General features: G+C 43.2%; 2 protein-coding genes across 6 annotated transcripts in view; one reads left to right on the forward strand and one right to left on the reverse strand.

The window, feature by feature from the left end:
• Nucleotides 1–266: 266 nt before the first annotated feature.
• Nucleotides 267–21,826, forward strand: AANAT (aralkylamine N-acetyltransferase). 4 transcript variants are annotated; one of them, XM_028717014.2, is made up of 5 exons: nucleotides 267–925; nucleotides 11,658–11,733; nucleotides 16,636–16,904; nucleotides 18,192–18,346; nucleotides 20,401–21,826. In XM_028717014.2, the coding sequence occupies exons 3-5, from the start codon at nucleotides 16,748–16,750 to the stop codon at nucleotides 20,704–20,706; spliced, it is 618 nt and encodes a 205-aa protein (XP_028572847.1). In that variant the 5' UTR covers nucleotides 267–925; nucleotides 11,658–11,733; nucleotides 16,636–16,747; the 3' UTR covers nucleotides 20,707–21,826. The 4 variants fall into 4 exon arrangements, with proteins under 4 accessions (XP_028572847.1, XP_077780363.1, XP_028572845.1 ...); XM_077924237.1 differs by having other exon boundaries at nucleotides 267–846; XM_028717012.2 differs by lacking the exon at nucleotides 267–925 and adding an exon at nucleotides 10,212–10,898.
• Nucleotides 21,827–23,547: 1,721 nt separating this feature from the next.
• Nucleotides 23,548–27,649, reverse strand: part of RHBDF2 (rhomboid 5 homolog 2) — a 59,618-nt gene continuing 55,516 nt past the window's right edge. For both annotated transcript variants that reach the window (XM_028717017.2, XM_077924238.1), the window contains exon 18: nucleotides 23,548–25,309. In XM_028717017.2, coding sequence (XP_028572850.2) covers nucleotides 24,890–25,309 — 420 coding nt within the window. In that variant the 3' untranslated portion in view covers nucleotides 23,548–24,889. The remainder of the gene's footprint in view (nucleotides 25,310–27,649) is intronic.

A 27,649-nucleotide genomic window follows, 5' to 3' on the forward strand; every position in this document is an offset into this window, starting at 1 on the left:
CCGCCCCGTCCGCCAAATAGAGGCCGGAGAGGGGCGGGGCCGAGGCAGAGCGCGGAGTGCGCCGGTGGGAGGGGCACGTGCGTGAGGGAGCGAGGAGGAGAAAAACGGTGGGGGAGGGGGAGAGTGAGAAGGAGAAAAACGGTGGGGGGGGGGAGGGTTTGGAGGAGGGCAAGGCCGGTGGGGTATAGGGACATAAGGAGGAAAGTGGGGGTGAAAGGTGAGGTGGGTGGGGAGCTGAGGGAGGAAATGTGTGTGTGTGTGGGGGGGGGGGGAGCCAGGACACTGTCTACTCCTCCACAAAGAAAATGGCCTGAGTTGAAGATGGAGGGAGGGTCAACAGATAAAACGGAAATAGTGGGGGGTTGGGGGAAAGCATAGGAACCAACTCCTAGGGGCGGAGGTCCCTTTGCCCCCCCCTATAAAATATTTGAGAGGGCCAGCCTCCCCCAGTTAATGGACATTGCCATCCAAATAGGGTGCGTGTGCTACGTCATGTGATTGATTATGCGCGGCTGGGCTCCCCCCCCCCCATATATTCACGTTGGCACCCCTGGGAGAGTGAAGAAGACACCAAGGTGGGGAGGAAAGCCCAGCCGGACTGAGCTGCTCAGATTTAGGGATGACCCGACTTGCCACCTTTTGGTTTTTCTGTGCACTCTGGTCTTTTGCGCCTCCTGTCATCGTCGGGTAGAGTCAGGATGGCAAAAGTGAGGAGGCAGGCGGACTAGCGGGAACAAAGGGCGGTGGGGAAGGAGACCAGGAGAAGAAGATGGGGAAGAAAAAGAGGCTGGTGAAAAGAGAGAGACGGGCAAAAAGAGACAGGATGAGAGATTGTAGTCCACAAAGGTAGGGGGAATTGAAGAAGAAGGGGAGAAAAATGGTTGAAGTGGGTCAGACACAGCAGGAGTTAGTTAGAGACGTGGAGGTAAGGAAGAGAGAAACTTGTTTCTTTACTTAATAGGTACCATCTAGTGAACTCTTAATGACAGTGTTGTTTCTGCGCTAGGGAAGGTCTTAAAGATCCTAGCAACAACCTGAGCATGGGAACATCTTGTACCCACATAACCTTTCCGGCCACAGATCGCTGCCAGTTTAGATGAAAACAAGTCAAGGGAGTCCATTGATGGCTCGGAAGCTTAGAGGTAGGGATGTCAACAAGGGAGTTGCTGGAGTTAACACCTCTCACCAGCAGGAAACTAGCGCTAGTCCTCATGAGGGAGGTTGAGGATAAAAGCCAGATAATTGAACTGGTTGGAGCATAGTGGCAAATCTGGCCAGTGCAACTTCTTGTTTGCAGAAACAGAGCTAATGGGGATTACTCACACTAATGAGTGTTTGAGTGTTTTATCATTTATGTCTTCCTTTTAAAAAGCAAAGTCCACTTAGTATATGAATGGCAGTAACAGCCATGCTTAAAATTAGTAAACTTTCAGCCCAGTAGCAAGATTGCAGTATAGATGGGGGGAGGGGGTACAAGACAATTTTTAAGACTCTTGGCAATCCATTTCTGAAGTTAGGAGGACAAGCCATGTTTCCTACAGTATGGTACACAGGCAGTCTTTAGAGAAGATAGGAGTTTTTTGTTGCTAGGATACACACAGCTCAGGAAATTCCTAGGCTCTCAGCTTCGTGGTGTACATTCTATGTTTATAGCAGCATTCTATAATGTCTCATAATCTCATAAGATTGTACTCATGTTGAAAATCTTATACTCATGTTGATGGAATTTTGATGTACCTGTGTGGAATGTAATTATCCTGGGCTGGATGAAGGGACTTGAGTTCCTTATACAGAAGAATACTTTACCTCTCCATCTTTAATCATAATGTATAGGTTCTCCTTTTGCCAACACTTACTAAACGGGGTGGGGGCATGCAGACACACATGAGGTTTCTCATTCCTGTTTCTTCCTCCTGAAATCTCCTGCATACTATTCTTATCCAATTAACTTGACAAATACTTGATTTCAATTTCCCCACTGCTTGGATCACAGCCACAATGAGGGAGAGGCCACCATTGTCCAAGTTACTGGGCTTTTCTTTTTAAAGAGTACAAACAGCAAGATAATATTGAGGCTTAGTTGATGTGTTACCTGTGATAATTTGGAAGATTGTCTACTCTAGATCACTGTTTTTCAACCTTTGGTCACCAGATGTTGTTGGACTACAACTTCCATCATTCCCAGCTTAGCCAGTTGCCAATAATGATGGGCATTGTGGTTCAACACCTGGGGACACATTGAAGAACAATGTCCTGTCATTGGTGTGACTCAGCAGAAGACAGTTCCTTATTTATCCCTTATTTGTTACCCATATGAAGCTTTCCTGGGCAAGATCAATCTCACGTTTTCATTGCACCCAGATCCTGCAATCTCATGGTGCCTAGGAGAGAATTACTGTAAATCAAGTTCTCATAAATAACTCTCAAAACGTTTGAATCATGATTGTACAGTTTTATGAGCATTTCTTCCTCCTTTGAGACACTTCAGCCAAACAATCAGGAGGCGAAACAAGAGGCTGGACAAAATTATTCTAAAACGTTAAGCAAATATGTTACTAGCCAAAGCAGATTTGGAGTTCCTGAACCTCAGGTGCACCAAACTTGACCTGCCTGCCTACATTTCTGCTTATCTTATGAAAGACTCTTGCTCCATCTTGTGGACATTTTGTTATCCAACTGGAAGCACTTTATAAGGACTTCCACGCTAGTTAGTGAGGGGAAATGATTCATGATGTTTACAGAAGGGGAAAAGTGACCAGGATACTTATCTATACTCCCTTGGAGTCAACCTGGGAAATGCTCAGTAACTTACATATTTGGTGGCATCCGAGGAATAGCACTCTACTGGACAAAGCTGCTGCCTCATGTTCCCATGTTGCATCCCTCTGTGCTATTCAGACTCTAGAGGTGTCCTCAGGCCTATGATCCTGGAGTTACTCTTTTTAAAAATGCCCTTCAAATGCTTGGAAACAGGTTTTTTTCTGGAAGCAAGTGACAAAGAAATGAGCACTAAACTTGCACTATATTCCGCTGCAGTTCCAGAAGCAGCTTTAATATAGCATGAAAGCTCAAATATAATGCAGAACGTAACCATTAGGGGAGTCTCGAAAATGGAATAAACTGTGATGTGAATGCAGCCTGCTTCTCTCTCCCAGATGGACACCTGTGTGGCACTCATAGGTTTCTGAGATTTTGTGGTGAGGGAACAAACTCAGGCTTTGAGTGGGGGGATTAGACCCACTACGAGAAGATGGAATCTGACCCAGGGGAACTCAGGATAGCTCAGTCGGTAGAGCAGGGTCATGGGTTCAAGCCCCATTTGGGCAAACTGTTCCTGCATTGCAGGAGTTTGGATTATATGACCTTTGTGGTCCCTTCTAGCTCTACAATTTTATGATTCTGTGCCTTAGCATGTATGCAGGTTGATGCTGTTGTTTTTGTCTGAGGTGAGGGTGGTCAGACTGCATTAAGACATTTTGTAGTTATTCCTGTGCTAGGTGAGCAGCCAAGTGTATAGTTTGGGAGTCGGGTATGTTGTTGCCATGATCAGTAGTGTACACAGGAGCAGGGCTGTTGCAGTAGCAGGAAGCTGACAGGCCAGGCAACAGGAAGTAGGGTTAGACAGCATCAGTTTATCCTATTCCCGCTATTCTCTCCAAACTGGGATTTTTCTGGCTGTTGTGTCTGCAGTCCCATCAGGCCTTGCTTGATGTAGTGCTGTTAACTGCCCAGTTAGCAAACAGGAAAACATACTCAGTACATGACTTTTTTTTTTTTTAAATGCTTTTTATTGTATTTTCATCATCATACACATCTACAAAAACAAAGCCTAAAAAATAACATTCAACAGTAAGAAAATGTTACAAAAAGAAGAAAAAGAGAAAAGAATAGAAATAAAGAGAAAAAAAAAAACAAGAAAGAAACAAAAAAAGCACATACAACAGTTTGTTAAAACCGACTTCCTTCCCTCTTGATTTCGGATGCCTACTTTTAATAGTATCATCTTACAGCTGGTGTTGGTTTTTAGTTTATAACATCAGAAGATTTAAATCAAACCTACTGTAGTTGGTAAATTACTAAAATTGCCTTCGATGTATACCATAAATTTGTTCCAATCCTCTTTTAACTTTGTATTTTTTTGATTTCTTAATCTTTGTGTCAATCTTGCCAATTCTATAAATTCATATAGTTTTAGTTGCCAGTCTTTCAGTGTTGGTAAAGTTGGGTTTTTCCAATTTTGGGCAATAAGTATTCTAGCCGCAGCTGTTGCGTATTGGAACAGGGTTTTGTCTTTTTCCGGTATCTCTTTTCCAACCATCCCTAGCAAAAAGGCCTCTGGTTTTTTGGGGAACGTGTAACTAAATATTTTTTTTAGTTCATCATATATCTGGTTCCAAAATCTTTTAATTCCCTCGCATGACCACCACATATGTATAAAGTTCCCCTCATTTGTTTTACATCTCCAGCAGGCCTTGTTGCCAGTCTTGTACATTCTATTTAATTTTTCTGGTGTTAAATACCATCTATATATCATCTTCTCCAAGTTTTCTCTAATTGCCGCACTTGCTGTGAATTTTATTCCCTCGTTCCACAATTTCAACCATTTCTCATGTTCTATGTTATATCCCAGGTCTCTTGCCCACTTTACCGTAACTTCTTTAATTTCTACCTCTTTTGTATCGGCTTCCAGTAAGATGTTATACATTTTAGATAGTAACTTACATTTACTTTCGATTATTTCTATTTGAAATTTTGATTTTTTCCCGTTCATTCCTACTTTCCTATCTTCCGTCCATCTTGCATTAATCTGGTGATATTGAAACCAGTCCTTCAGTTTTTCTTTCAGCTCCTCAAACGGTCTTAATTTCCAGCCTTCATGGGAACTTGTCAATAGATCTTCATATGTCAAGCCTTGCTCTTCCGTATTTGTTTTTTTGAATGATAGGATATCTGTGGGGGACAGCCACCAGGGTGTTTTTGGTTCTAACAGATTTTTGTTTCTTTTCCAGACTTCATAAAGAGGGCCTCTAATTATGTGACTCGAGAACCCCTTATGTACTTTCTCTTTATCTAGCCACAGGTAGGCGTGCCAGCCATACCTATTATCTACACCTTCGAGATCTAATAAATCCGCATCTTCCAAGGTTATCCAGTCTTTCACCCAACATAAGCAGGCAGCTTCGTAATATAATTTTAGGTTGGGTACCGCCAGCCCTCCTCTCTCCTTTCGATCTGTAAGTAGTTTGTATCTAATCCTTGGCCTTCTACCTTGCCATATAAATCTTGAGAGTACTTTCTGCCAATCTTTAAATATTTTATTCCCTCTGATCACCGGGATGCTTTGGAAGAGAAACAACATCTTAGGAAGAATATTCATTTTTATTGCCTCCATCCTACCAAGCCATGAAAGGTTAACTCTGCTCCATATGTCCAGGTCTTTTTTAATTTTGTTCCAGGTCGTTGTGTAGTTATCTTCAATCAGATTTATATTTTTAGGTGAGAGCCAGACGCCTAGGTACTTTATTTTTTTGGACACTTTAATTCCGTGTTGGCTCTCTAATTTTTCTTTTGAATCATTTCTCAAATTCTTTACTAATATTTTGGTTTTTAGTCTGTTCAATTTAAATCCAGCTAGTCTGCCATATTCTTCTAGTGTTTCCAGCGCCTTCTCGATGCTCTTTAGCGGCTCTTCTAAGGATAACATCAAGTCGTCCGCATAAGCTTTTAGTTTAAACTCCCTAGATCCTATTTTAATCCCTCGGATCTCAGGCGTTGATCTTATTTTATTTGCTAAGACTTCTAGGACCATAATGAATAAAAGCGGGGAGAGGGGGCAGCCTTGCCTGGTTCCTTTTTCAATTTGGAATGTATTTGTAAGATTGTTGTTTATCACCAGTTTGGCTGATTGGTTGGAGTATATTGCCTGTATTCCTTTCCAGAATTCTCCCTCTATCCCCGCTTCTTCCATGGTTTTTAATAAAAACGGCCAAGAGACGTTGTCGAACGCCTTCTCAGCGTCTATGAAAATCAGGGCCGCTGGTATATTGTTGTTGATTTCCAGATATTCAATTAAATTTATAGTGTGTCTCACATTGTCTTTCAAGTATCTATTTGGTAAGAAGCCTGCTTGGTCTTTGTGAATTAAGCTTGACAGGCATTTTTTTAGTCTATTTGCCATAATGTCGGCGAAGATTTTATAATCGTTATTCAATAAAGATATCGGCCTGTAATTCTTAATGCTCATTTTATCCGTATCTGGTTTTAGAATTAATGTTATGTAGGCTTCCCTCCACGACTCAGGGATTTTCCCTCCTTTTAAGATATTGTTCATAGTGTCGCAGAGCGCCGGGAATAGTTGGTTTCCTAGAACTTTGTAATATTTAGCCGAAAGGCCGTCTGGGCCAGGAGCTTTCCCTATTTTCATTTTTTTTATAGCGTTTTGGACCTCTTCTATGCTGATGGGCTTATTTAGTTGTAGTCTTTCTTCCCCTGTAATTGTCTTCCCTTTATGTCTCTTTAAATATCTTTCTATTTGTGTTGTGTCCTCTTCTCCCCTCTTATATAGTTCCTCATAAAACTCGAGAAACTTTTTTTGTATTCTTGTTGGGTCTACTATCAGTTCTTCCTCTACCTTTATTTTGTTTATCGTATTCTGTTTCTGCCTTTTCCTCAACTGCCAAGCTAAAAATTTCCCTGTTTTATTTGCTGACTCAAAATATCTTTGTTTCATTAATTTGATTTTCCATTCTATTTCTTGGCTCGTCAGCATCGAATATTGTGTTTGTAGTAATTTTATTGCTCGGCTACTTTGTTCATCTTTCGGATGGTCAATTAGTTTTTTCTCGTACCCTCTTAACTGCTTAAGTATTTCTTCCAACTTCTGCTGTCTTATCTTCCTCTTAAGATTATTTTGCTGAATAAATAATCCTCTTATTACCGCCTTACTGGCGTCCCAAATTACTTCTATGTTTGTTCCTGTGTTCGAATTCAACTCAAAGTACTCCTTTAAGGTGATTTTGGCCTTTTCAACAACATCGTCATTCTCTAATAGATATTCATTTAGTCTCCATCTGAAGCCTCCCTGTGATGCTCCCTTAATTTCCAATGTTATTAGGCTGTGGTCAGAGAACGTTCTTGGGTGTATTTCACATCTTATTGCTCTTAGGGTGAGTGTTCTCGAAGTCCAGATTTGGTCTATTCTGCCCCAGCTTTTGTGTACTTCCGAAAAAAAAGTAAATTGTCTTTCTGTTGGATGTTTATGTCTCCATATGTCTATCAAGTCTAGATTTTCTTCCAGATTTTGAAATGATTTCGGTAACTTTCCTTGATTTCGTTTTTTATTTTCCGTTTGTCTGTCAATATCTGGTAATGGCACGGCATTGAAGTCACCTAATAATATTGTCTTATTATCATCTAGGTCTAGTAAGACTTGTTCTAGTTTCTTAAAGAACTCCGGTCTGTTTGTATTTGGGGCATAGATGTTAACTACATTAATCTTTTCTCCCTGAAAGTTAATTTGCACCCCTAGTACCCTCCCCTCACCATCCTTATATATCATTTTTGGTTCCCATTTTTCCTTGACGTATATTACTACTCCTTTTTTTTTCTCTTCCGTAGAGTTTATAAATTCCATACCCAAGTATTTGTTTGTTAAGACATGTTTGTGCTTTTTGGCTACATGAGTTTCTTGAATACCAATTACATCCAATTTTTCCTTTTTCAAAACATTTGCGATTTTATTCCTTTTGGCTTTTTCGTTCAATCCATTAACATTCCACGTTGCAATTTTAAGATTCATTGTCGTTTTTATCTACTGGTAAGTAAGTCAGTGACCTCCTACTTTAGGTTTTACCAAATTAAATTCGGGTGGTTTTGTCTTCTATTTGTTCCTCGACCTCTTCCTCCTCCCCCTCTTCCCCTTCTTCCTCCTCCCCCTCCTCTCCCCCTCCCCCTGCTCCTCCCTCCCCCTCCAATCTTTCCCTCAACCTCCCCCCTCCTCTTCCTTCTCTCTCTCCATCCTTCTCTCCATCTCTTTCCTCTACCCCCCCGAGGTCTTTTTCGTATCTACGTAGGAATTTACTTACTTCTTGGTTTTCGGTTATCTTAAATCTCTTCCCTTTGTAAAAAAAGGAAATCCCTTCTGGGAATTCCCATCTGTGTTGTATATTATTTTTCTTTAAGATGCCCACTATTTGTTTGTAGCCCTCTCTTTTTCGAAGGAGTCTAATTGGTATTTCTTTAAAAATGATAATAGGTTTCCCGTCTATTACCAGTTTCCTCTGGTAACTTTCTCTCAGAATCTTATTTCTCATGTCACTCGATTTGAAGATCACTAAACAGTCTCCTGGTACCTTTTTCAGTCTATTCTGTTTGGGTCTTATTTTTACTCTAAAGGCATTTTCTATCGTTTGTGCAACTTCTTCTTCTTCCAATGAGAGCCAGGTCGCAAGCTCTTTGATCATTTTCTCCCTTATATCTTCTTCTCTCTCCTCCCCTATTCCTCTAAATTTTAAATTTAATTGCTTTTGTTTCATCTCCATCAAGGCTAAATTATCTAAGACCTGATCTTGGGTTTTACTCAGTTCTCCAAAGTTTTCTTTAGTTTTTTCAACTTCTTTTCTCTGGTCTCTCAAATCTTTTTGCATTTTTTTATTTAGTTCTTCTAAGGTTTTCGTTTTAACAGTTAGTTCTTTTATCTTGTTTGAAAGTTCCCCTGCGACCGCCTCAATTTTTTTGTCAAAAGATTCTTGCATCTCTCCTAACTTTTTTTCTATGCGTGTTTCGTTTTGTCTAAATTCCTCTTTTATTTTCAACCATAATGCATCTAGGTCTTTTATTTCCTCTTGCCTTGAGGTTCTCCTATCCATTGGTGTCCCTGCAGGCTTCTTCCCGTCTTTCCCCTCAGTACATGACTTTATGGCAGCTGTAGTGACTGGTACTTGAGATGCTGGCATCAGGAAGCAGGTTTCTCTTATCATCATCATCATCATCATCATCATCATCATCATCATTTTATTTGCATGGCTCTCATCAAGATCACAGCCATAGCGGCTTACAGCATTTCAAATGAACAGTCATAACAATAAAAAGAAAGACACATAGGGTTGCATTCAATTAAGTTCTACTCAGGGCAGACCAGTTGGAATTAATGGGCTTGAGTCATCTTAAATCATTAATTTGAGTGGGTCTGTTTTGAGCAGATTAATGCAACCCATAATAAGGACACTTACAAATAATGTGAGTAAGTAACCACATAATAATTAAAAAACAGTACCATCATAAACACAACAAGCAAAACAAATTTAGCAGCTTAAAACAAAGCTGGAGTGCAAATGAAGCCTAACGCAGAAATAAAAATAGTAAAGTATAAGGCCAAAATGATCTCTGTTCCACAAAGGTTCTCCACTATTTACTTGCATTCTCAGATGGCAGCCACACTCTTCACTTGTGGCAGCCTCCTCCTTGCTGTCACCAGCATCTCTTCTCTCAGTTCTTTACTGGGGAGGTCAAGATTGCTCCTCCTCCTTCAAGCCCCACATACACTTGCAGTTTTGATAATTGCTTCCTCTGTTCCTCTTTCAAATACTTTTTTTCTCTATGCATTGCCTTCTAGACAGAATGCTTTGTGAAGCTCCAGGAGGGGTGGGGCAAAGCTCTGGAGGTGGAAAAAGATGACTCAGCAGGCTCTGCGATCCCAGGCACAAACTCTACACGCCTGAGTCCCACTAGCTTTTAAAGAATTCTAGAGAATGGGAAGCTCAGTGTGATCCACCCATATACCTATCAATCTAATGTTCTGTAAACACATGCCACTCTGTTTTTCTCCTTGATGTGTTTTGAAAAGATTCATTTCCTTTCCGTTTCTTAAAATGTCAGTTTGGTGTATTTCATGTTTCCCAACAGATGGCACTCTTTGACAATCTAGCTTTGACTAGAGTGGATCGTAAGCACACAGTAAATTGTGCTAAACCCAGATATGTTAACATTGCATTTTCACGTTTCTGATATAATGTCCAAACTAACGTTGAAATAAATATAGTGAGCCTCAATCCATGAAGTACAGAGACAGCTGCTTAAAGCATCCTGCTGTTTCTTGAAATATGTTGTTGGCATTTTTCTGTCTTGAGACAGTGGAAGATAAAGTCAAACCATTAGAGCGTTACAGCACTTGCTTTGCCTGAAAAGTCCAATACGGGATATGCAATATGTTTTATTGCAGCTGGGGCAGATGAAGGTGTCCGGTTTTGCTGTTTTTGATGCACCATGGCATTTATTCTCTCTGTGCTCCTCCCTGCAGTGATTTATCCTCTGCTCACTGCTGTAGATACACAGCCGGTCTGTCTCCAGGCGCTGTGGTCATCTGCACTGTGGTTGTTCGTGATTTGTACATTCAAAGGCCTAGATGTCTTTGCATACAGAGTTTATCACACGGGCATGAAATGACGTAGATGACGCCTGCTCTATCGTAAGCCAAAAAAATCAGAAATGGAAGTGTTGTGTTTTTTCTGATTGTTTTGTCATGGCAAGCATTTCTGCTTGCCCAATGGATCAATCCCCACCCCTTGTCTCTGGTTTTGTCCATAGCACCCAAATAAGTGTTTTACAATAAACACATTGAACTACAACAAAGTGTAATGCCATCAGCAAGCTCTGGAGCCTGGTTTTTGTTTTTTTTTAAGTTCTCTTTCCATCTTTGCTTATTTATTATTGAATAGTAGCCTCTTTAAAATGTTCTGCAGAAGGTTGTGTTTCACTTCTTGCCATCTAATAGCAGAGGAAGAAATGCACAGCAACATGAATTTGGGAAAGCAGTGTGACACTTGGCTCCCTAGGACTCCTGCAAACAGTAAATTATCCACACAATTATGGCTGACACTCCAGAAGCTGCAGTTTTTCTGGTATTTGCAAAAACTTTATCCTATCTGGTTCTTATTTTCTGGAGATGCCCTTTTTGAATTTTGTTAATGTGACCCAGAGGGGATCATGGAAGTTACAGGCTTGCTGCTGGTTTGCTTGGGAATGCTGGCGGAAAGCTTTATTAAAGGTAGAGTGATGTCCTATGTTAACCTAATCATACCAATATTTGGGCATTACATTTGGAAAAGAATTCCTCCCCCCCCCCTTTTAAAAGCAACTCCACAGTATAACCATTTGCTGATGTGGCAACTCTGGAGAATTAAGCTATGGGACGCTGCAGCTCAAGGGCAAATCCAGGAGGGCAATTGCGTTTACAGTAATATTGGCGGAGTTTTATTCACATTCAAGGAAGATGCCACGGTAGAGTTTATTGATCCAGTAAAAGCATGCAATGTGTTTCTGCTTCACCTGTTTTCTGTCAGCACCCATCGCCTGACTACTCACCTGTGGCTTGTACAATGCCCTTTGTATCTAGCAATCAGCTAAAACACTTTATCCCTCAGCAGAAAACCATGCCAAGAAAATAAAGCCTGCGGGGATCCTTTTGTTGCCATGTCACCTCCAAGCCCTTTTGCAAGTGTCTGTCACATGAGGGTTTAGAAATGTCTTAAGAGTACCATCACGTGCTTTAGAAATAACAAATATATAAGCTGCAGTTCCCGAAGTCTCTGCAGAATAAAAGCTGGAAGCGCACCAGGAGTCCCTACAGCCCACACTATCTGCTCTATTCTTTCTGGCAGCAACTCTGCAAGAACCTCAGTCTTCTCTCCAGAGGGGGCCACGCGTTGGAATCCTGAAAGAAAACTTAATGCACAGGTAAGATCAGTTATTTCGGTTCTAACATCTGTGATGCTGACTGCCAAAGCTTTTATTTGCTTTCTTTCTTTATTAAATTTATATACAGCCCTTCAGCCAAGGATTTGAAAAGGGAATGCACTTATTTTCTACAGCAGCAGAGTTTTTTGGTTTTTTGTTTGGAATAGCTGTTACTTTAAATGATTACAAGAGGAAAAATATCACAGAGTAATTGGAGGGCACAGTCCCCTCCACAGTTCTGTGTGTTTCATTTATTGCTGATCTGGAAACTGTGTCCCCGCCCCAATTATGGTTTGTATGTTTTAGCAAAATCGTCACATTCAGCTAGGTAGTAACTAAATACAGGCACTAGTTAAATAGGGCTTACATGCATGCAGCTTTGCATTAAATCATAGCCATTTTCTTTTTACTATTATTTGTTACTATTAGTCTTGTTCATGATTCCGTGCAAATTTTATATACAATATAGACACACATTATGTATGGAACGTAAGCTGAGTTAGCAGTGTCCAAGGCCACAGTTTGTAATCCTAAACACTGCAGGTGGATTTCAGAGTTGCTCTCTTCCAAGCATCCTGTCTGCACAAGGATTTCAGCTTGCCAGTTAGAATGACCTCGCTTTCCTTCCCCTTCTGTGCTGTTTCTGGGGTTCTCCCAAGCCAGTCTGGGGTGGAGGTTGGAGAGTAGGGACCCCATTGCGCAAGCAGAAGTCCTTTTGCAGTGCGTCTCTGATGGGGCTGGGTTAGGTGAATTCCACCCAGTAGGTGTAGGATTGAGGTTTTAATCCTGCTTTTAACTGATTGATAGTTGGAGTAAGTTACCTAATATAAATATTACATAATGTCAAAGCAAATTATAGGCAGGGATATTTGATGAAGGTTGCAGTTTGGGCAAATGATTTGTGGCCCTAATAATTATTGAGAAACACATTTTCTGATTTCTTTCCCCCCAAACAAAAATGCTACCAGCACTGAAAACCTTCTGCAATGGGGCAATTTTAATTGAAATCTGTATTTGTGGATCAGCAGCTAATCTGTTATTACATATTTATTAATGCTTTCAAGTTTGGGGAAAAGGAAACATGAAGGAATTCCCAGATCTCAACTTGTGGCTTGTAATCAGAAAGCATCCTCACATTTCCCAGTAGAACTACTGTAAATTAGTGACTCCAATGCAGATAGTTTGTGGTTAAATTTACTAGGCATGTACATTCTGAGAGTGCATATGAGAGCCTATTCTCTGCACATAAATATGGATTGTACATCTCTATATCTAGAGATACATATAATCTTCCAGGGCATGATTATGAATGAGAGATGTCAATCTCCATGGTGCCACATATGGTGTTGGCTTGAAAGACCGTAATAATTAAAGTCAGGGACAGTCTGTTCTTTCTATTTGTGCCTTGGATAAAGGTCCGTGCTTCTGCTTGAATCACCTCCCCTTGTGTGAAAAGAGCATTTAAGCCCATTGGCTATGTTATTCTGGATTCACGAAGCCTGCCTTTTCTATCATTATATTCTTGTGCTCCGTGAATGGTGTATGAAAAGATCAGCATCCAGCAGCACTTTCTGCACTTTTACAGATTGCAGCATCCAGTTAGCCCTGTAGGTTGCCTAAGAATTTCCCCGATCCTGTCCTTTGGGGTCTTTCAGTACAGCTGGGGAGAAATCCTAAGCCTTGCATGGAAGTTGCTGCTAAAGTTAAATTTAAATTCAGTCACTCTGCATTTAAAAAAACGTAAAGCCTCAGAAATATTGTAGTTTGCTGGTGAAAATAAAATCCCTATTATGATTCAGCATCTGATGCTAGACAGAAAGGCTCCAGATTTTTGTCACCTAATCCATTTTTATTTTTATTTTTTGCAAAAGTTCATGTGGGATGAATTATTATTATAGCTTGTCCTGCATGCATATGGGGCTGTATCAAGGACTTCCACTTATGCATCAGGACTCTCTCCCCCTGTGTATTTCCCATCCCCCAAAACCTGCTCTGGAGGATTGGGGGGAACCCAGAAAAGGTTGGGGGGGGGTGTCACAGAGATGTGTGCAGGGAGAAAAAGTCCTGTTGCACAGGCAGAAGTGCTTACGTTTACGGGGCGATTTCATTGGATGCAACCCATAGTATGCTGCTGAAATCAGTTTCATGCTGAAGACCCCAAACCTAGCAGCCTTTGCCATCAACGGATACCCTCAGCTGAGTTCACAGCTCAGAAGGCGGACAGGTTATGGAGTGTGCAATAAGCCTATATATTAAGGAAGACTTGAACCAGCCAAACCGGGCAGATTTGACCAAATTTGGAGTTACCCTTATCACTGCTGTCACTTCCTATTGGCTCTTATTTTGCCAAGAAGCACATACATTCCGTCGCTAGAAAGATAGTCGAGAGGGTTGCATAAGACGTCTGTGTACCGATCGCTTGTCACGACTATGCACTAAGCTCAAGGACCTGTCATAATGAATGGGCTAATCTCCTTCACCTGAGCCGTCCCTTGGTTCCCTTTCACTCTGCAAAGCACATTGAGAAACGGCACGCTGAGATGTCATACATTGAGCACAGGCACGTATATGGCATTCTCATTGTTCCCTAGGTGTTTGGGGGTCATCACCTCTGCAATGAAGCTGCGTCAAAAGCTCCCGCCTGGGCACTCACAGGGCCGTAGGAGCACGAACCCTCACAATCCCAGGAAATGGCAGCACTCAAACAGCCCTGCCCACCCTTTTCAGTTCACCCACAGCTGCTAGCGCTGCAATTATTTTGTTTGGCTTTTACTTCAGATCCCATTAGCCACATTGCTAGCCTGCAATTAGATAGGAAAGTGAACACCCGTTAATTATCAGTAATGATGCATCTATGTTTATCTCTCTGCATAGAAACTTGGGAACTACATATCCATATATGTAGACCCTTGGTCCATCTATGTCAATATTCTCTACACTGACTGACAGCGGTTCCCCAGGGTTTCAGACATCTTCTTCCTGAAGATGCCAGGGGCATTTGGCATGCAAAACAGATGCCCTGCCACTGAGCTGTGGCCCTTCTCTGCAACAAATTGTGCTAGGCATATATCCCAAGTTGAGCAAAACTTCATGGAGAAAGCCTAACATGACGTTTGGAGCCCGGGTTTGGTCTGACATTGTGAACACTTTCAGACCACAGGCCCCAAACCTGGCAGATTTTGCCCAAAATAGACATCATGAATCATGCATCCTCCTTGATGCCTCCAACTCAGTTCACAGCTTGGCAAGCGCTAGGTCTATAATGAATGCCCAAAATAGGCAATGTGAATAAATCATAAGACGCACCAGCTTGGTTTGGCTGCTGCTTTCCTGTAGATATTATAGCTCATTAGACATATGCCCAAACCCACACAGGCCATTTGGTGTAAAATGTATGAGAAATATGCTTCGGGGATATAGTTGTTGATTTCAAAGCTTGAAAGAATAAACAAGAGGTATCTTTGTACGTAAAAAAAAATACAAGTTTAGGAAGGACCCAGGCTTGCTAGATTGAAAAATATATATGGTAGAAACGGGTGAATCTATTGAATTACAGTGTCTGGAATAAAGGGTGCTCCATGTAGCTTTTTGGAGCTGTCATAGTTGACCAGGGATGAGGAACCTGTGACACTTCAGATGTAGCTGGGACCCCACTTCTGTCATTGACCATTGATCAAGCCGGTGAGGGATGATGGGGGCTGGAGACTAACAACAGGTGGAGGGTCACAGGTTCTGCATCCCTGCTGTAAAGTAATGGAGAAGGAAAAGACTTCTGTTCTCCCAGGATATTGGGTTGTATCCAATGGTGGTGCTCAGCTGATGGCAAGGCTTTGGTCAGAAATTCCCCCCTCCTTCCTAGATCTGCTCTGGAGACTCCCCAAACCTCTGGAGCAGATTTAGTGGGTTGAGGGCTGCAAGGGAGAGGAGAAATCACCCAAAATATGTTCCTCCCCCATTCCTCTGCAAGAGGCATTTAAGACACCAGCCCAAAATGAAGGCAATACTTGGTGTTTATAGAAGCATAGGACATTCACAACAGAACAGGGCAACCAGGCAGGGAGCATCATTTCCCAACCCGATTTGGAACGTTTCGCTGGCTCTCTTTGTCATTGGCTGGCGGGTTTAAGAAAGCTGATTTCTCGGTAAAAGGATTGTCTGCAGCAGCCTTTCCACAAGAGCACCTGATTAACTTGCCCTTTCAAAAGATTAAGGTTCCCACCCTGGCTACCTCTTAAGAGCACTCTGCTGTACCTTTCTTTTCCTTTGAAAGAAGAAACCCTCGTTCCCACAATTGCTTTCTTCTTTTAAAGGGAAAATAACTCTGGTCTCACATCTTTTGATTTGGCTGGTTAATTAACAATCACAGGAAAGCTTTCCAGAAGGCAGAAGATTGGTTTGACAGCATTAAGAGTCTGATTCTGTGCAGAGTCCCAGCATGCTTTTCCTGACTCTGAGCTCTGTCTTGTGCCCCTGCAATCTGAGGCACCCAGCACCTAGCAGGAAGTGATCTGTATCTGTCAGGATTAGGTCCTAAGAGCGCTTTTGAGTCATCCAATCCAGCTTCTTGGTGACCTCAGAATAACTATTCCTTCACAGCCCACGTCAGTGTATTAACCCTGCCTATCTTGCCACTTAACCTTGCCAGCAAGCCTCCAAGCTATAAAAGCCACTTCTGATTCCGCCCCCCTGTTATTACTGCTCTAATGCACAGCATCTGGGCATTTGCTGGATTTGTGCTTTTGTGAGCCAGACATTAGCAAGGACCCACCTCTGCGACCTGACGGACCTTCCGTTTCCACAGCACTGGTGGTGATGATGAGGACTAAGGTGCCTGAAGTCTCAGCGGATGTGTGTGCCTATATAAAGAGACGCAAGCGACTTAACTTGATATGCATTTTGCAGGTATTTTCAGCTGCTGGCTGACTGCTCTGGAGGTGGTGGACTGAAATAGCAGCGCGGCTACTCCAAAAGCGGGCAGAGCATTTACGGAAGGCGCAGAAATAAACTAGAGAAGATGTCTGTGATCAGCGCCCTGCCGTTTCTCAAGCCCATCCACCTCAAACCTCCGCGGATCTCCCCTGGGCGCCAACGCAGGCACACTCTGCCCGCCAGCGAGTTCCGGTGCCTCACCCCCGAGGATGCCATCAGCGTGTTCGAAATAGAGAGAGAAGGTAAGGCGCCAATTCCTTTGTCTCCTACGTTTTCTGGACTGCCCTCCACCTCACCCCCCAAATAAATAAAAGGCACTTCTGTACTTTAGAAGCACTGAGTTACTGGGGTCCTTTATTGAGGGCAGAGTAGGAGAGGAAAGAAAAGGCAGGAGGTGGAAGGGAAAACATCCAAGCAAATAGGTTGCACAAGCGACAGCCAGCTTGCTTAACTTGAGCAATTTAACACCTATTCACAGCAAGAGAGGGGCTGGAATGTCGGCCTTCTTGTGCCTCTCAGGCATGCGGCATTATGGGAAACATCCAGACATGGCTTACAGCCCCCAAGTGGTCAACGTGTTCAGTGTAAGATTGAATGCAGGAAGAAAGTAAAAAATGGATGTGTACAGTGTGGGAAGAATCACATTCCTAACCTCTCAGGTGAAAGAGTAATGGAAGCATCGAGATCATTGATAAACTGGAGCATCAGTAGCACACTAAAGATCAGTCAGAAGCACTAGGGAAGTGGAGGCTGAGTGAATGTGCTCCTTACAGGCCACCTGCTCAAAAACCTGACAGATGGAAATTAATGTTTTCCACATCTGAATTTCAGTGGTAAGATCTGAGCACTGGTGGTTAAATTCAGGTATCTTTATTCGTACTTGGGTGGCTAAACAAATCCTGTTATGGACGTTTGAGTTTTGCAGCTGAATTTGAATATTCTGGAACTGAGTTTACAAACAAACAAACAAAAAACAAAGGAAGACAAAGGAAATAAATGTATTTGAATATGATGGTGCACTAAGTCAGACTGGCAGCTGCTGAAAGAGAAATACTTGTTAGCATCAAAGGTATCCTAATAAGACAATAGATTTATCCCACTGAGGTATGACTCAGCTCATCCTGCAATGGGAAGCTGAAGGTAGGCTACTGAAGTTTACAAAATATGCCTGGCCTAGCTTAGAATGGGCTACCTTTCTCCTCTACCTGATGAATTCTAATAAAAGATGCCACCAAGACATTTCACCACCAGTGGGAAGGGTTAACTATTCTGTCTTGCCCACCCCCAGGAACCTCAGCTTTCACTTATTGAACAGAAGCAAACAGAAGTCAAATAGGAATCAAATTACCCTGAAAACTGCAGTCCACTAGATTCAGGAATTCAGTTCCAACCTCCCACCTAGCTCCATTTTTGAACCTTTGTTCTCAGGGCAGGTCTAATGTATCTGCAGTGACAAGGAAACTGCAGCCTGGATCTAGACAGCAGTATGACATTAACCCTTCAACTCCTCTCTCTGTTGTCCTCTACAGCATTCATTTCAGTGTCGGGAGACTGCCCCCTCCACCTGGATGAGATTCGCCACTTTCTGAACTTGTGTCCAGAGCTGTCGCTCGGCTGGTTTGAAGAAGGCCGACTTGTTGCTTTCATTATTGGCTCTCTCTGGGATCAGGAACGACTCAGCCAGGTAGGAAATGGAAATCCTTTTAAATGCATCACTTTCTCATTATGTAACTGACGGAGAGAGAACATAGAGAGACTCAAATGCACATCACCTGCTTATACTGATGGAGAGTACAGTGGTACTTTGGTTCTCAAACTTAATCTGTCCTGGAAGTCTGTTCTAAAACCAAAGTGTTCCAAAACCAAGGCACACTTTCCCATAGAAAGTAGTTCAAAATGGATTAATCTGTTCCAGACTTTTAAAAACAACCCCTAAAACAGCAAATTAACATGAATTTTATTATCTAACAATACCATTTCTGGGTTAGGGTTAGGGTTAATTTTAGGATTGGGTTAGTGTTCGGGGAAGGATTAGAATTAGGGTCAGCGTTGTTTTATGTTTACTTGTGATTTTGATTCATTTGCGGTTGGTTTGCTTTTTTCAATTTGTTGTGTTGCTGCTTTTTCATAAGTTGCAAGTTGGTTGGTTTTGTGGTTTTCTGGATAGTTTCAGTTTTAATTTTAAATGCTTAGCTGTGGAATGCGAAGCCTCTGCTTCCCAGCTGAGAGATCCCCACCCCCGTTTCTGCTTGCATGCGAGTAGGAGCTGGATGGGGCTGCTCAGCTGGGGAGGTGCAGGCTCCGTCACACTTTCCATTGAGGGGTCCGTGGCTGTGGGCTCCTTTAAACTTCTCCGCTCAAGGGAGAAGTTTAAAGGAGCCCCCACGTCAGCATCTGAGCCCCTGCACCACCTGAAGGCAGCCAAGCAGAATAGTTACTGGGGTGGCGAAGGTGGAGGCAGCCTGGCAGCTGCATCAGAGAACCCCTAAACTGCTGCTGAGGCAGCTGTTGGGCTGTTTCTGCATTGCCACCGATGCTCCTTTAAACTTCTCTATTGAGGTGAATGCAGCCACGCACCCCTCAATGGAAAAGTGTGACAGAGCCTACACCTTTCCAGGTGAGCAGCCCCATCCAGCTCCTACTCCCATGTAAGCAGGAGTTGGGGCACTCAAAACGGAAGTGTGGCACTGAAAAAAGAAGTGTAACACTCAAAACAGAACAGTTCGGATTCTGAAAAAAGTTTGCAAACCGGAACACCTACTTCCAGGTTTGTGGCGTTCAAATGCCAAGTTGTTCGTGAACTAAGCTGTTTGAAAACCGAGGTACCACTGTAGCACAGGCTTCCTCAACCTCGCCCCTCCAGATGTTTTGAGACTACAATTCCCATCATCCCTGACCACTGGTCCTGCTAGCTAGGGATCATGGGAGTTGCAGGCCAAAAACATCTGGAGGGCCGAGGTTGAGGAAGCCTGCTGTAGTACATATGGCTTGGGTACTCTTCTCCTACTCTTCACATGCTTTGGTGAATGGGCTAGTATCATGCTTGCCCCACACTTTAACATCCCTTCACTCAGCTGCTGAAGTTGTTATATTTATACCCTGCCTTTTCCCCTGATGGGACTCAAGAGGATTTGGGATTTTTGCAGGCATGAGCCAGTATGGTACCTGTACAAACACATAAATGCATTAATAAGAAACCACATTATTCTATTTGAGAAGACTACTGATCAGGAGTCTTGCCCTGGAGCAGCTCTAAGGTAGATGCTGGATTCAGTGTGAAACGAACATTTCACTTTTTAATATTCTGAATACTGGAGAGGCTGCACAGCTCTCTTTAAATTGAGAGTGGGTGAACCTGTGGCCCTCCTGTAGTTGTTCGACTCCAACTCCCAGCAGCCCCAGCCAGCATGGCCAAGGGTTAGAAATGATGAGGCTTACAGTGAAAAATGCCATCGGTTCCTCACTCAGGCCCTAAATATTAGAGCATTTCACCTCTCTCTCCCCCCGCATGAATCTCATCACATTAGCCTAAATCAGGTCAAGTACAATGTGATTTGGAACCAGTGACTTTCCCAATGCATGCCAGCCAAGAAACCATTTGATTCATCATCATCATCCTATAGAAGAAAGTTGTCCCTTGTCTACTATAAGTAGTAGAGTCAGTCTGTTGTAGGGTGTTAACAGTGGGTGGACCACATCTCTTAACAACCATCTTCTCTCTTTCTCCTCCCTCGGCAGGATGCTCTGACCCTGCACAAGCCTCATGGATCCACAGTCCATATCCATGTTCTGGCAGTCCACCGCACCTTCCGCCAGCAAGGCAAGGGCTCCATCTTGATGTGGCGCTACCTACAGTACCTGTGCTGCCTGCCGTACGTGCGTCGAGCCACACTGATGTGTGAGGATTTCCTTGTCCCCTTCTACTCCAAGTGTGGCTTCAAGGCGTTGGGCCCCTGTGAGATCACGGTGGGCTCTCTGACCTTCATCGAGATGGACCATGCCGTTCGTGGCCATGCCTTCATGCGCAGAAACAGTGGTTGCTGAGGAGGTGCCTCCCATTTCCATCCACATCTGGCTGGTGTTCTTGGAGGCAGAGAAGCCCAGTTTCCCAGTGATTCCCACCAATGGGTCAGGGAAGTCCAATGGGTGGGTCACAAAGTTGCCAACTTCTCTTCTCTGGGATAAGGAACTTCCACATCAGTGGTGAATTAGGCAAGTGAGCCTACACACACATATTAAAGTTACTGATGGGTCCCTTTTTAAGAAGTTTGAAAACCACTGCAATACGCAGATTGATATGTTCACAATGAATTAACCCAAGCAACTCCTATCATAGCCATTGCTGCAAAGGCAACACAGATCTTAATGCGTAGTAGCATTTTAGTAGCCAGTGATAGGTGTCGTAGCATTGTACCCTCACAACTGCCTTTAAAACTGGTAGCTAAAATGTAGCCCAGTTGTCTTCTCATTTGTGTCTTAGCTGAATTTACGCCCTGCAGCAGTGATCATTGTATACATGGGGCAATGAAAGGCAGTAACTGCTCTTTCCTCAATTTAGCTATGAAGATGACAACAGCATGACACGGTGGTGAAGTTGTAGCCGCTAAGCATTATTCCCATCAACTAAGTGACTGCTGTTGCCAGTACACTATAGGTCTGCAGGTTAGAATTCGGCAATTTTCAGAGTAACCATTGACTGTCAACCAGGGCCCCAGCTGCCTTTCTGCCTTATGACATTGGTTACCATCACCCAACAAAACGGTTGTAAGAATACAAATGCTGCATCTATAACTATGAAGCAAGTCACAATATTGGCGTATACAAATGCTTTCAGAAATCAAGCTTTCTATTCTCAAAAATGTGGTTTCTGTTGTAGCAGGCTGCTTGCTTTTTTTGGCCCTATACCACCTCCTGCGATTAATAGAGCAATTAGGAAAAACATTACCTGAGAAGTAGAATCATTCAGTTACATCTGCCATTTTGTGGAATTACTGTTTGCCTTTGGAAAGGAGCAGCCGTCGCTGATGACATTGTTGTCTCTTTGCTTGCAGTGGAGAAACTCCATGTCTTCTTGCACTGGCTGCTCTGTTGTTGTGAAATGCATGGAATCTGTGCTTGTATATTCTGTAAAAATATGTATATAAATGTGGTCTATGTGCTAAAACCAGAGCAGGCTTCTTTCTTAGCCGAGTTCCTGCCCAGATAAGTATTTGCCTGACAGATAAATCCAAGTCCCTGTTGACAAAGGGCAAGCCACATTTGCTTTAGGGTGTTCTCTTTCCCTTTCTGGCTTTGACAAGAGGTACCCACAGCACAGAGGTGCAGAACCTACTCCCTCCTCCTCCTCCTGCTGCTGCCCAGGAGCAACGAAGGTCTACAACTAGCAGGAGCAATGGATTTGTTAAATTTGAGGCTGTTCAGCGTGTACTTAACTCATTGCAGTTAATGTACATGCTTTGAAATGCAGTGACTTACTGCTGAAGCAAAAGCACTCGGCGCATGCCCCGAGAATGAGTATGTCCCTCTGCCCCTGGGAGGACTGTGTGTCAATATTAGCAGGTGCTCATATGTAAGAGCTGATGATCATTCATGGTGGTGGGAGAGGAGGGGAGGTTCATGTGTACAATGCTCATCACACCCACAGAGATAAATAGCACATAGTGGGTGGGGAGGTCCAGCTGCTAGCACCTAATATGCTTCCTGAGCCTCCTCAGCCTTTTGATGTTTGGCGAGTGGGTAGGCGTTTGCCATGTTTCCTGTCCCTTGAAAGGTGAATTGGCTCCTTCAGCATGAACTGGAGGTCTGCACATTGGGACATATCGAGTTTAAGGACAGAGTCCAACATGCATCTTCAGTAATTAATGTAGTCTGCACTGAATGTAAGGAAGGAATGTGCCCCCACCATGAAACAAGGCAGGCCTAGGGGAAATAATGTTTGGAAGTTGGCAAAAACCACCATGACACAGCTTTCATAGTTGCGTGCATTGTAGCTCTATGGCTACAACTAAAGTAGAAATGCTTTTTAAGTTCATTTATGGTCCAGTGCAGACATGGGCATTCTCTTGTGCTAGATTACCTACACATTACAGTTGCAGTAAAAGCAAAAACTGAGGAGGAGCAAGTTTTGGATCCCAAAGTGATCTACTTAAGATGGGTTTCTTATGTATGCCATGAGAAAGGTGCCTGTTTCTTAAAAGCTCTGGGGTTGGGGAAGGGTTTCACAAGTGAAATAAGTGTAATCTGTTTGAGGTTATACTAACTGTAAAATGGCTGGATTGAAATGTATGTTATCTTGGTGTCCAAGGCATGTGGGTTAGCCCTGGACGTTGATCAACACTTGTAGCTCCTTCCACTAAGCAAGAAAAAGCATTTGTTTTCTCCCCCTCCCACAACCCTTTGCATGCCATTTTTCACTTTGTTGAGTCAGCAAATAAATAACAGTTTTTTTTTCTAAGGGGGTCTTGCTTTTTATACACCCTTCCTTCCCCACTCCCAATTATGTAATCAAATCAGGCAGTGATAAGATGGTGGAATGTAATTTTGTGCAGGCAATGGGGCAGGTTTAAGACTGGATGGGAAGTGGAGAGAAAGGTTGCAAGAAGTTAAAAATACTTATATTGCAATCAGCTGAAGGTCCTGAGGGACATCTGAGTGGTACACAGAATGCGGCTGGCAAGGGCACAGGGTAATGCAACTTGGGAAGTGGCTGGTTAGACAATATGAGCAACATAAGAAGGCTAGGGCTCTTCCAGACATTAGCTGAATGACAGCTGTAGACCTAGATATACCTGCAATGGGGCCTTACCCCATGGACCTTCTGTGCTCTGATGGCAATCTCATGAAAACTTGCTAAATCTAGAGAACTGCAAGGAATTACACATTAAATAAAAGGGAGGGTTTGGGGTTTCTTTAATACATTTTTTCTTCGTAAACGCGTTCTAAAAATAAAGTCAGTCACTGGAGCAACAACATTTTGTACATTTACCAACATCTATTACGTGGGGCCACTTACAAGACAAGCTATTTCCATCCCTGGCTAAAAGGTTTACACAAGGCACTAAATAAACCACATTTTTTTAAAAAAACACGCACATTTGCTATTGATAAATTTAAATTTAATTTATTTAGACCAAAAATATCCTCCTCCACCCTCCACACAACAATCTCATCTGTCGCTACAGCGTGAGCCTGGCCTCTTTATCAGAGTGAAGTTATCCTTCAAGTCTGCTACAGAAATCTAAATTCACTCTGTATAAATACTGGACGAGGTACTAGCACTTCTTCCAGATGGCACAAGGTTTCTTTAAAAGCATCAACGCTACTTGCCAGAAAGTGTTTGGTAGCAGAGATCGCAAATGTAAAGAAGGGGCAGGGGAGAAGAGAAATGCATATAAAATATCCCTTGGGCAAAAAAGACCAGGTTGTTTGTTTTCACAGTACAATTCACAGTACCACAAAAAGGCACTAAGGCAGGGAAGATTGCCACAAAGTCCAAGCACCATCTTGTGCCATAAGGCAATTAGGAAAGGGGCCCCAAAAACCAGGAGTTGCATAAAAGGAGGAACTTCAAGTAGGAAACCATAGACACAGGCAGACGGCAAATATGAGCAGTTCAACAGGATGTTGCCTCATCACTAAAGTGCTCTTTTGAAGTGACTGCCTCTCAGGCCTCCATCCCACAAAGGACCTAGTCAGTCCTATGGATGAAGGATGGCATTGGCTGCTTTGGCAGCTCATAGAAAGGAACTCGGCCTAAGAGGCAGAGCTTGTAGATTCTCTACTACATTCCAAATGGTTGGTGGTTATCGCAACATCAAAACTTCAGCAAAGATTGCCACCCGCTGTAGGCACTGTAGTGGAGAAGCCTCTCGTAAGAGACTCTGACCCAATTTGGACACCAACATGGTGATGTTGCTTCACAGCTATACCTCTCAATGATGGCTGCTTGGCGCCCAGAACTCAGAGAGGAACATACAAGAGACAGGTTGGCTTATGACTTTATCCCTTGCACCTAGGAGTTTTGCAAAAGGTAACAGGTGTTCTGCTTCAGCACTTGGAGCGTGAATGTTTCACGAGTGGTACAGGGAAAGCTGGAGAAGTGCAGATGTTTTGCCTTTTTTGACTGCCAGTGTTGCCTCTGTCTATTCCACTGCTGCTCAACATCCGACAGGTATCCCAAGTTTAAAATCCTCTCCTGCAAGCCCCATTCCACAGCCTCCCAGCTCCATCAATGCAAGACCTGGTTCAGATCATACTTCTCGCAGAACCTGTCAGTGAAAGGCAGGCAAGTGAGGTGCTCAATCCAGTGCCAGTTAATAGGGTACACATAGAGCCAGATCACCAGAGATGCGAAGAGCCCGACGAAGACCAGCATCGAGACAATGATCATGACTCTCTTGCGGTACTTGTCCATCGTGCCAAAGGTAATGTAGGGCAGGAAGGCGAAAGAGAGCAGCAGGCCGCTGAGGAAGCCAAAGATGTGTGCAATGTTGTCAATCCATGGCAGGAGGCCGCAGAGGAAGAGGAAGAGGACGATCCCAGAAAGGTTCAGGAAAGCCTTCATGGGCTTCTCGAGGACCTGCCAGCTCTGGAAAAGCTCCACAAAAAGGCAGGCTAACAAGCCGAACTGGGATCCTGCAGGGCCCACCTAGAAGAGGGAAGGAGGAAAAAGAAACTTAAAAATAAATCACGCAAGATGCAGTCCGCTCTTAGGCCAGCCAGGCTTTCTCCTCTCTCCACAACAGAGACTCCTGGAAAAGCAAATGGGCAGCAGAGTCCCAGAAGCTGTTAGTACAGTGATTTATTGTGCTGCACAGTAAACTTACCATTATTCTCATTAAGCCTTAACGATTGGTTTGTTGATCAAGGGGAATGAGTATCGGTTCCACTGCAAGAACTTTGAGGTTCAGATCTTGAACCTAGGTTCAGTTTCATTTCCTCTGGGGTTGTGGTTTCAAATCCCTCAGATCACAGTGCCAAGAGCAAGTTTTGGCCTGTACCAGTAAATGTCTCAGGTGGGGCACATATTTGTACACACACAAAGCCCCACATTCAGTGGGATGAGAGCTTAAGAACTTGATGTTGCCAGTCAGGGTAGAGAGTACTGAGCTAGAGCTAAGAGGACAAAATGGGATGAAAGCAACTCATCAGGGCAACAAGTCAGGAGGCTGAGGATTGTAATAAGCCGTACTTATGACCCAACCCTTTGACCCCCAAAGCAGAGGCGGGAGAAATCTCTGGCTCTCCAGGGGTTGTTGGATTCCTAGCTGCCATCAACTCCAGTGGTCAGGGATGCTAAAAGTTGCAGTCCAACAACATATGGAGGCCCACAAGTTCCCTTGCCCTGAAAGGTAACAGCTTTGTGTTGTGTCAATTCCAGATAGCACAAGCTTAAACATGTGTATTCTATGAATTTAGTTAGATTCTCTCCCCATTACTTGAGTTTAGGATGGAAGTCTTCATCCTCAGTTTGCAAAGGTTGCACTATAATCACTAAAGATCTTCAGATGAAGGGTAGTACAGTAAATAAATTTAATAAATAAAATAATAATAATAAGGTTATGTTTTGCATGGCAGGGCCCTCTGTTCTGCCCTAAAATATTTCTCAATCTGTGCTAAAGAAACACCTTTTTTGGGAGGGGGGGGGCAAACATGCAAGTTCGGCATTTAGCATCAAAGGGCATGTTGATTATTTTGCAAAATATTGCATGCTTTATTCTCAATCTGATATTTGAGTTTTTGTAGGGTTTAAAAAATAATAATTAAAAACAGCATTTGGAATTCATGAGATACAGGTACGTAGCTAAGCAGGTATGGCTGACAGTCCCTACCTGAACGCCAGGCCCTTTGCACGAACGTTTACAAAAATATCTTGCCCAACCATGAGAGCTAACCATTTCTTGTAGCCTAAAACAAAGGAAGTTTAGATCTCAAATCTGCATCACCTACTTTCTTTCACATGGGCTTTGACTTCTGCCATCATTCAGCAGCTAATCCCCACTGTGCAAGCCACCTTCCCTGTCCTCAAACAGAACTGGACAGAGTCACACTGAAACTTTCCTTCCATCAGAGCAACACTTAGAAACACCAGTATTCAGAATTCAGCTCATAGGTCTTGAGCAGAGCACAGAACTGCCAAGTCAAAATAAAGCATACTTGGGGTTATTTACTATGTTTTTACCTTGGTTTAGGCCCTAGAACTCATACAGCAAAAGAGAAAGGCCCGAATCATATTAAAACAAGAAGGGAAATTAAAGGTTATTCAAGGTATTCAAGGTTACAGTGTGTTTGTCTAAATCAAGGGACCATAAATTCACTAGATAATTGAGTCCTTGCCAGATATTTTGGCCTGCTGCTCCCATCAGCTCCAGCCAGCACAATGAAGTTGTCATCCAAAACAACCAGAGGCCACTCAGTTGGCAAAGGATGGGCCAACCAGCCCCATGAAAGTCAGGCTATTGTGCTGGGATGGTAGAACTCAGCAAAAGGTGTGCAGCCCATCTTGGCTGGTTGGAGCCCTTCAGAATGGCCTTAATTTCCTTGTGCCTTCCCCAAGTGCTGGATTAAAGGAGATGGGGGTCCTGCAGGAATGGAATATTCTATGCTCTCCTCTGCCTGCACTCGGGGATACAGACCAATCAATCATCCAACCACACGCAGAAGCAAGTCCTATGGTTAGTATGCCCCATACATCCTGAGGGACATAGGTTAAGGCCAGGGCAATGTTTTTTTGCAATTTTGCTCAAGAGCAGTAGCACTGCTTCATTTGGCACCAAGCCCAGAATTTAGAAACCTGTGAATAACAGGATTTTGTAGTAGTAGCAGTAGCAATAAAACAGCAACACTATGAGGTATAACGTCCCTGTTTCAGCTGGGATGGTTGTTTTGTGAGCATGTGGTTTTCGTTGTATCTGTTGTATTTTATAGAAGTTCTTAGCTGGCTTGAGGGTTCTAGTCAAAAAGCAGGATATATACTCCTCATGAAGAT

This window comes from Podarcis muralis, chromosome 2 (assembly GCF_964188315.1).
Source record: "Podarcis muralis chromosome 2, rPodMur119.hap1.1, whole genome shotgun sequence".
In the NCBI taxonomy this organism is placed as follows: Eukaryota; Metazoa; Chordata; class Lepidosauria; order Squamata; family Lacertidae; genus Podarcis; species Podarcis muralis.

Excerpts from the sequence above, each read along its gene's own strand:
- AANAT (XM_028717014.2), top strand. The coding sequence starts at position 16,748 with ATGTCTGTGATCAGCGCCCTGCCGTTTCTCAAGCCCATCCACCTCAAA. Across the intron at positions 16,905-18,191 it reads GTTCGAAATAGAGAGAGAAG|CATTCATTTCAGTGTCGGGA; the intron begins GTAAGGCGCCAA and ends TGTCCTCTACAG. Across the intron at positions 18,347-20,400 it reads ATCAGGAACGACTCAGCCAG|GATGCTCTGACCCTGCACAA; the intron begins GTAGGAAATGGA and ends CTCCCTCGGCAG.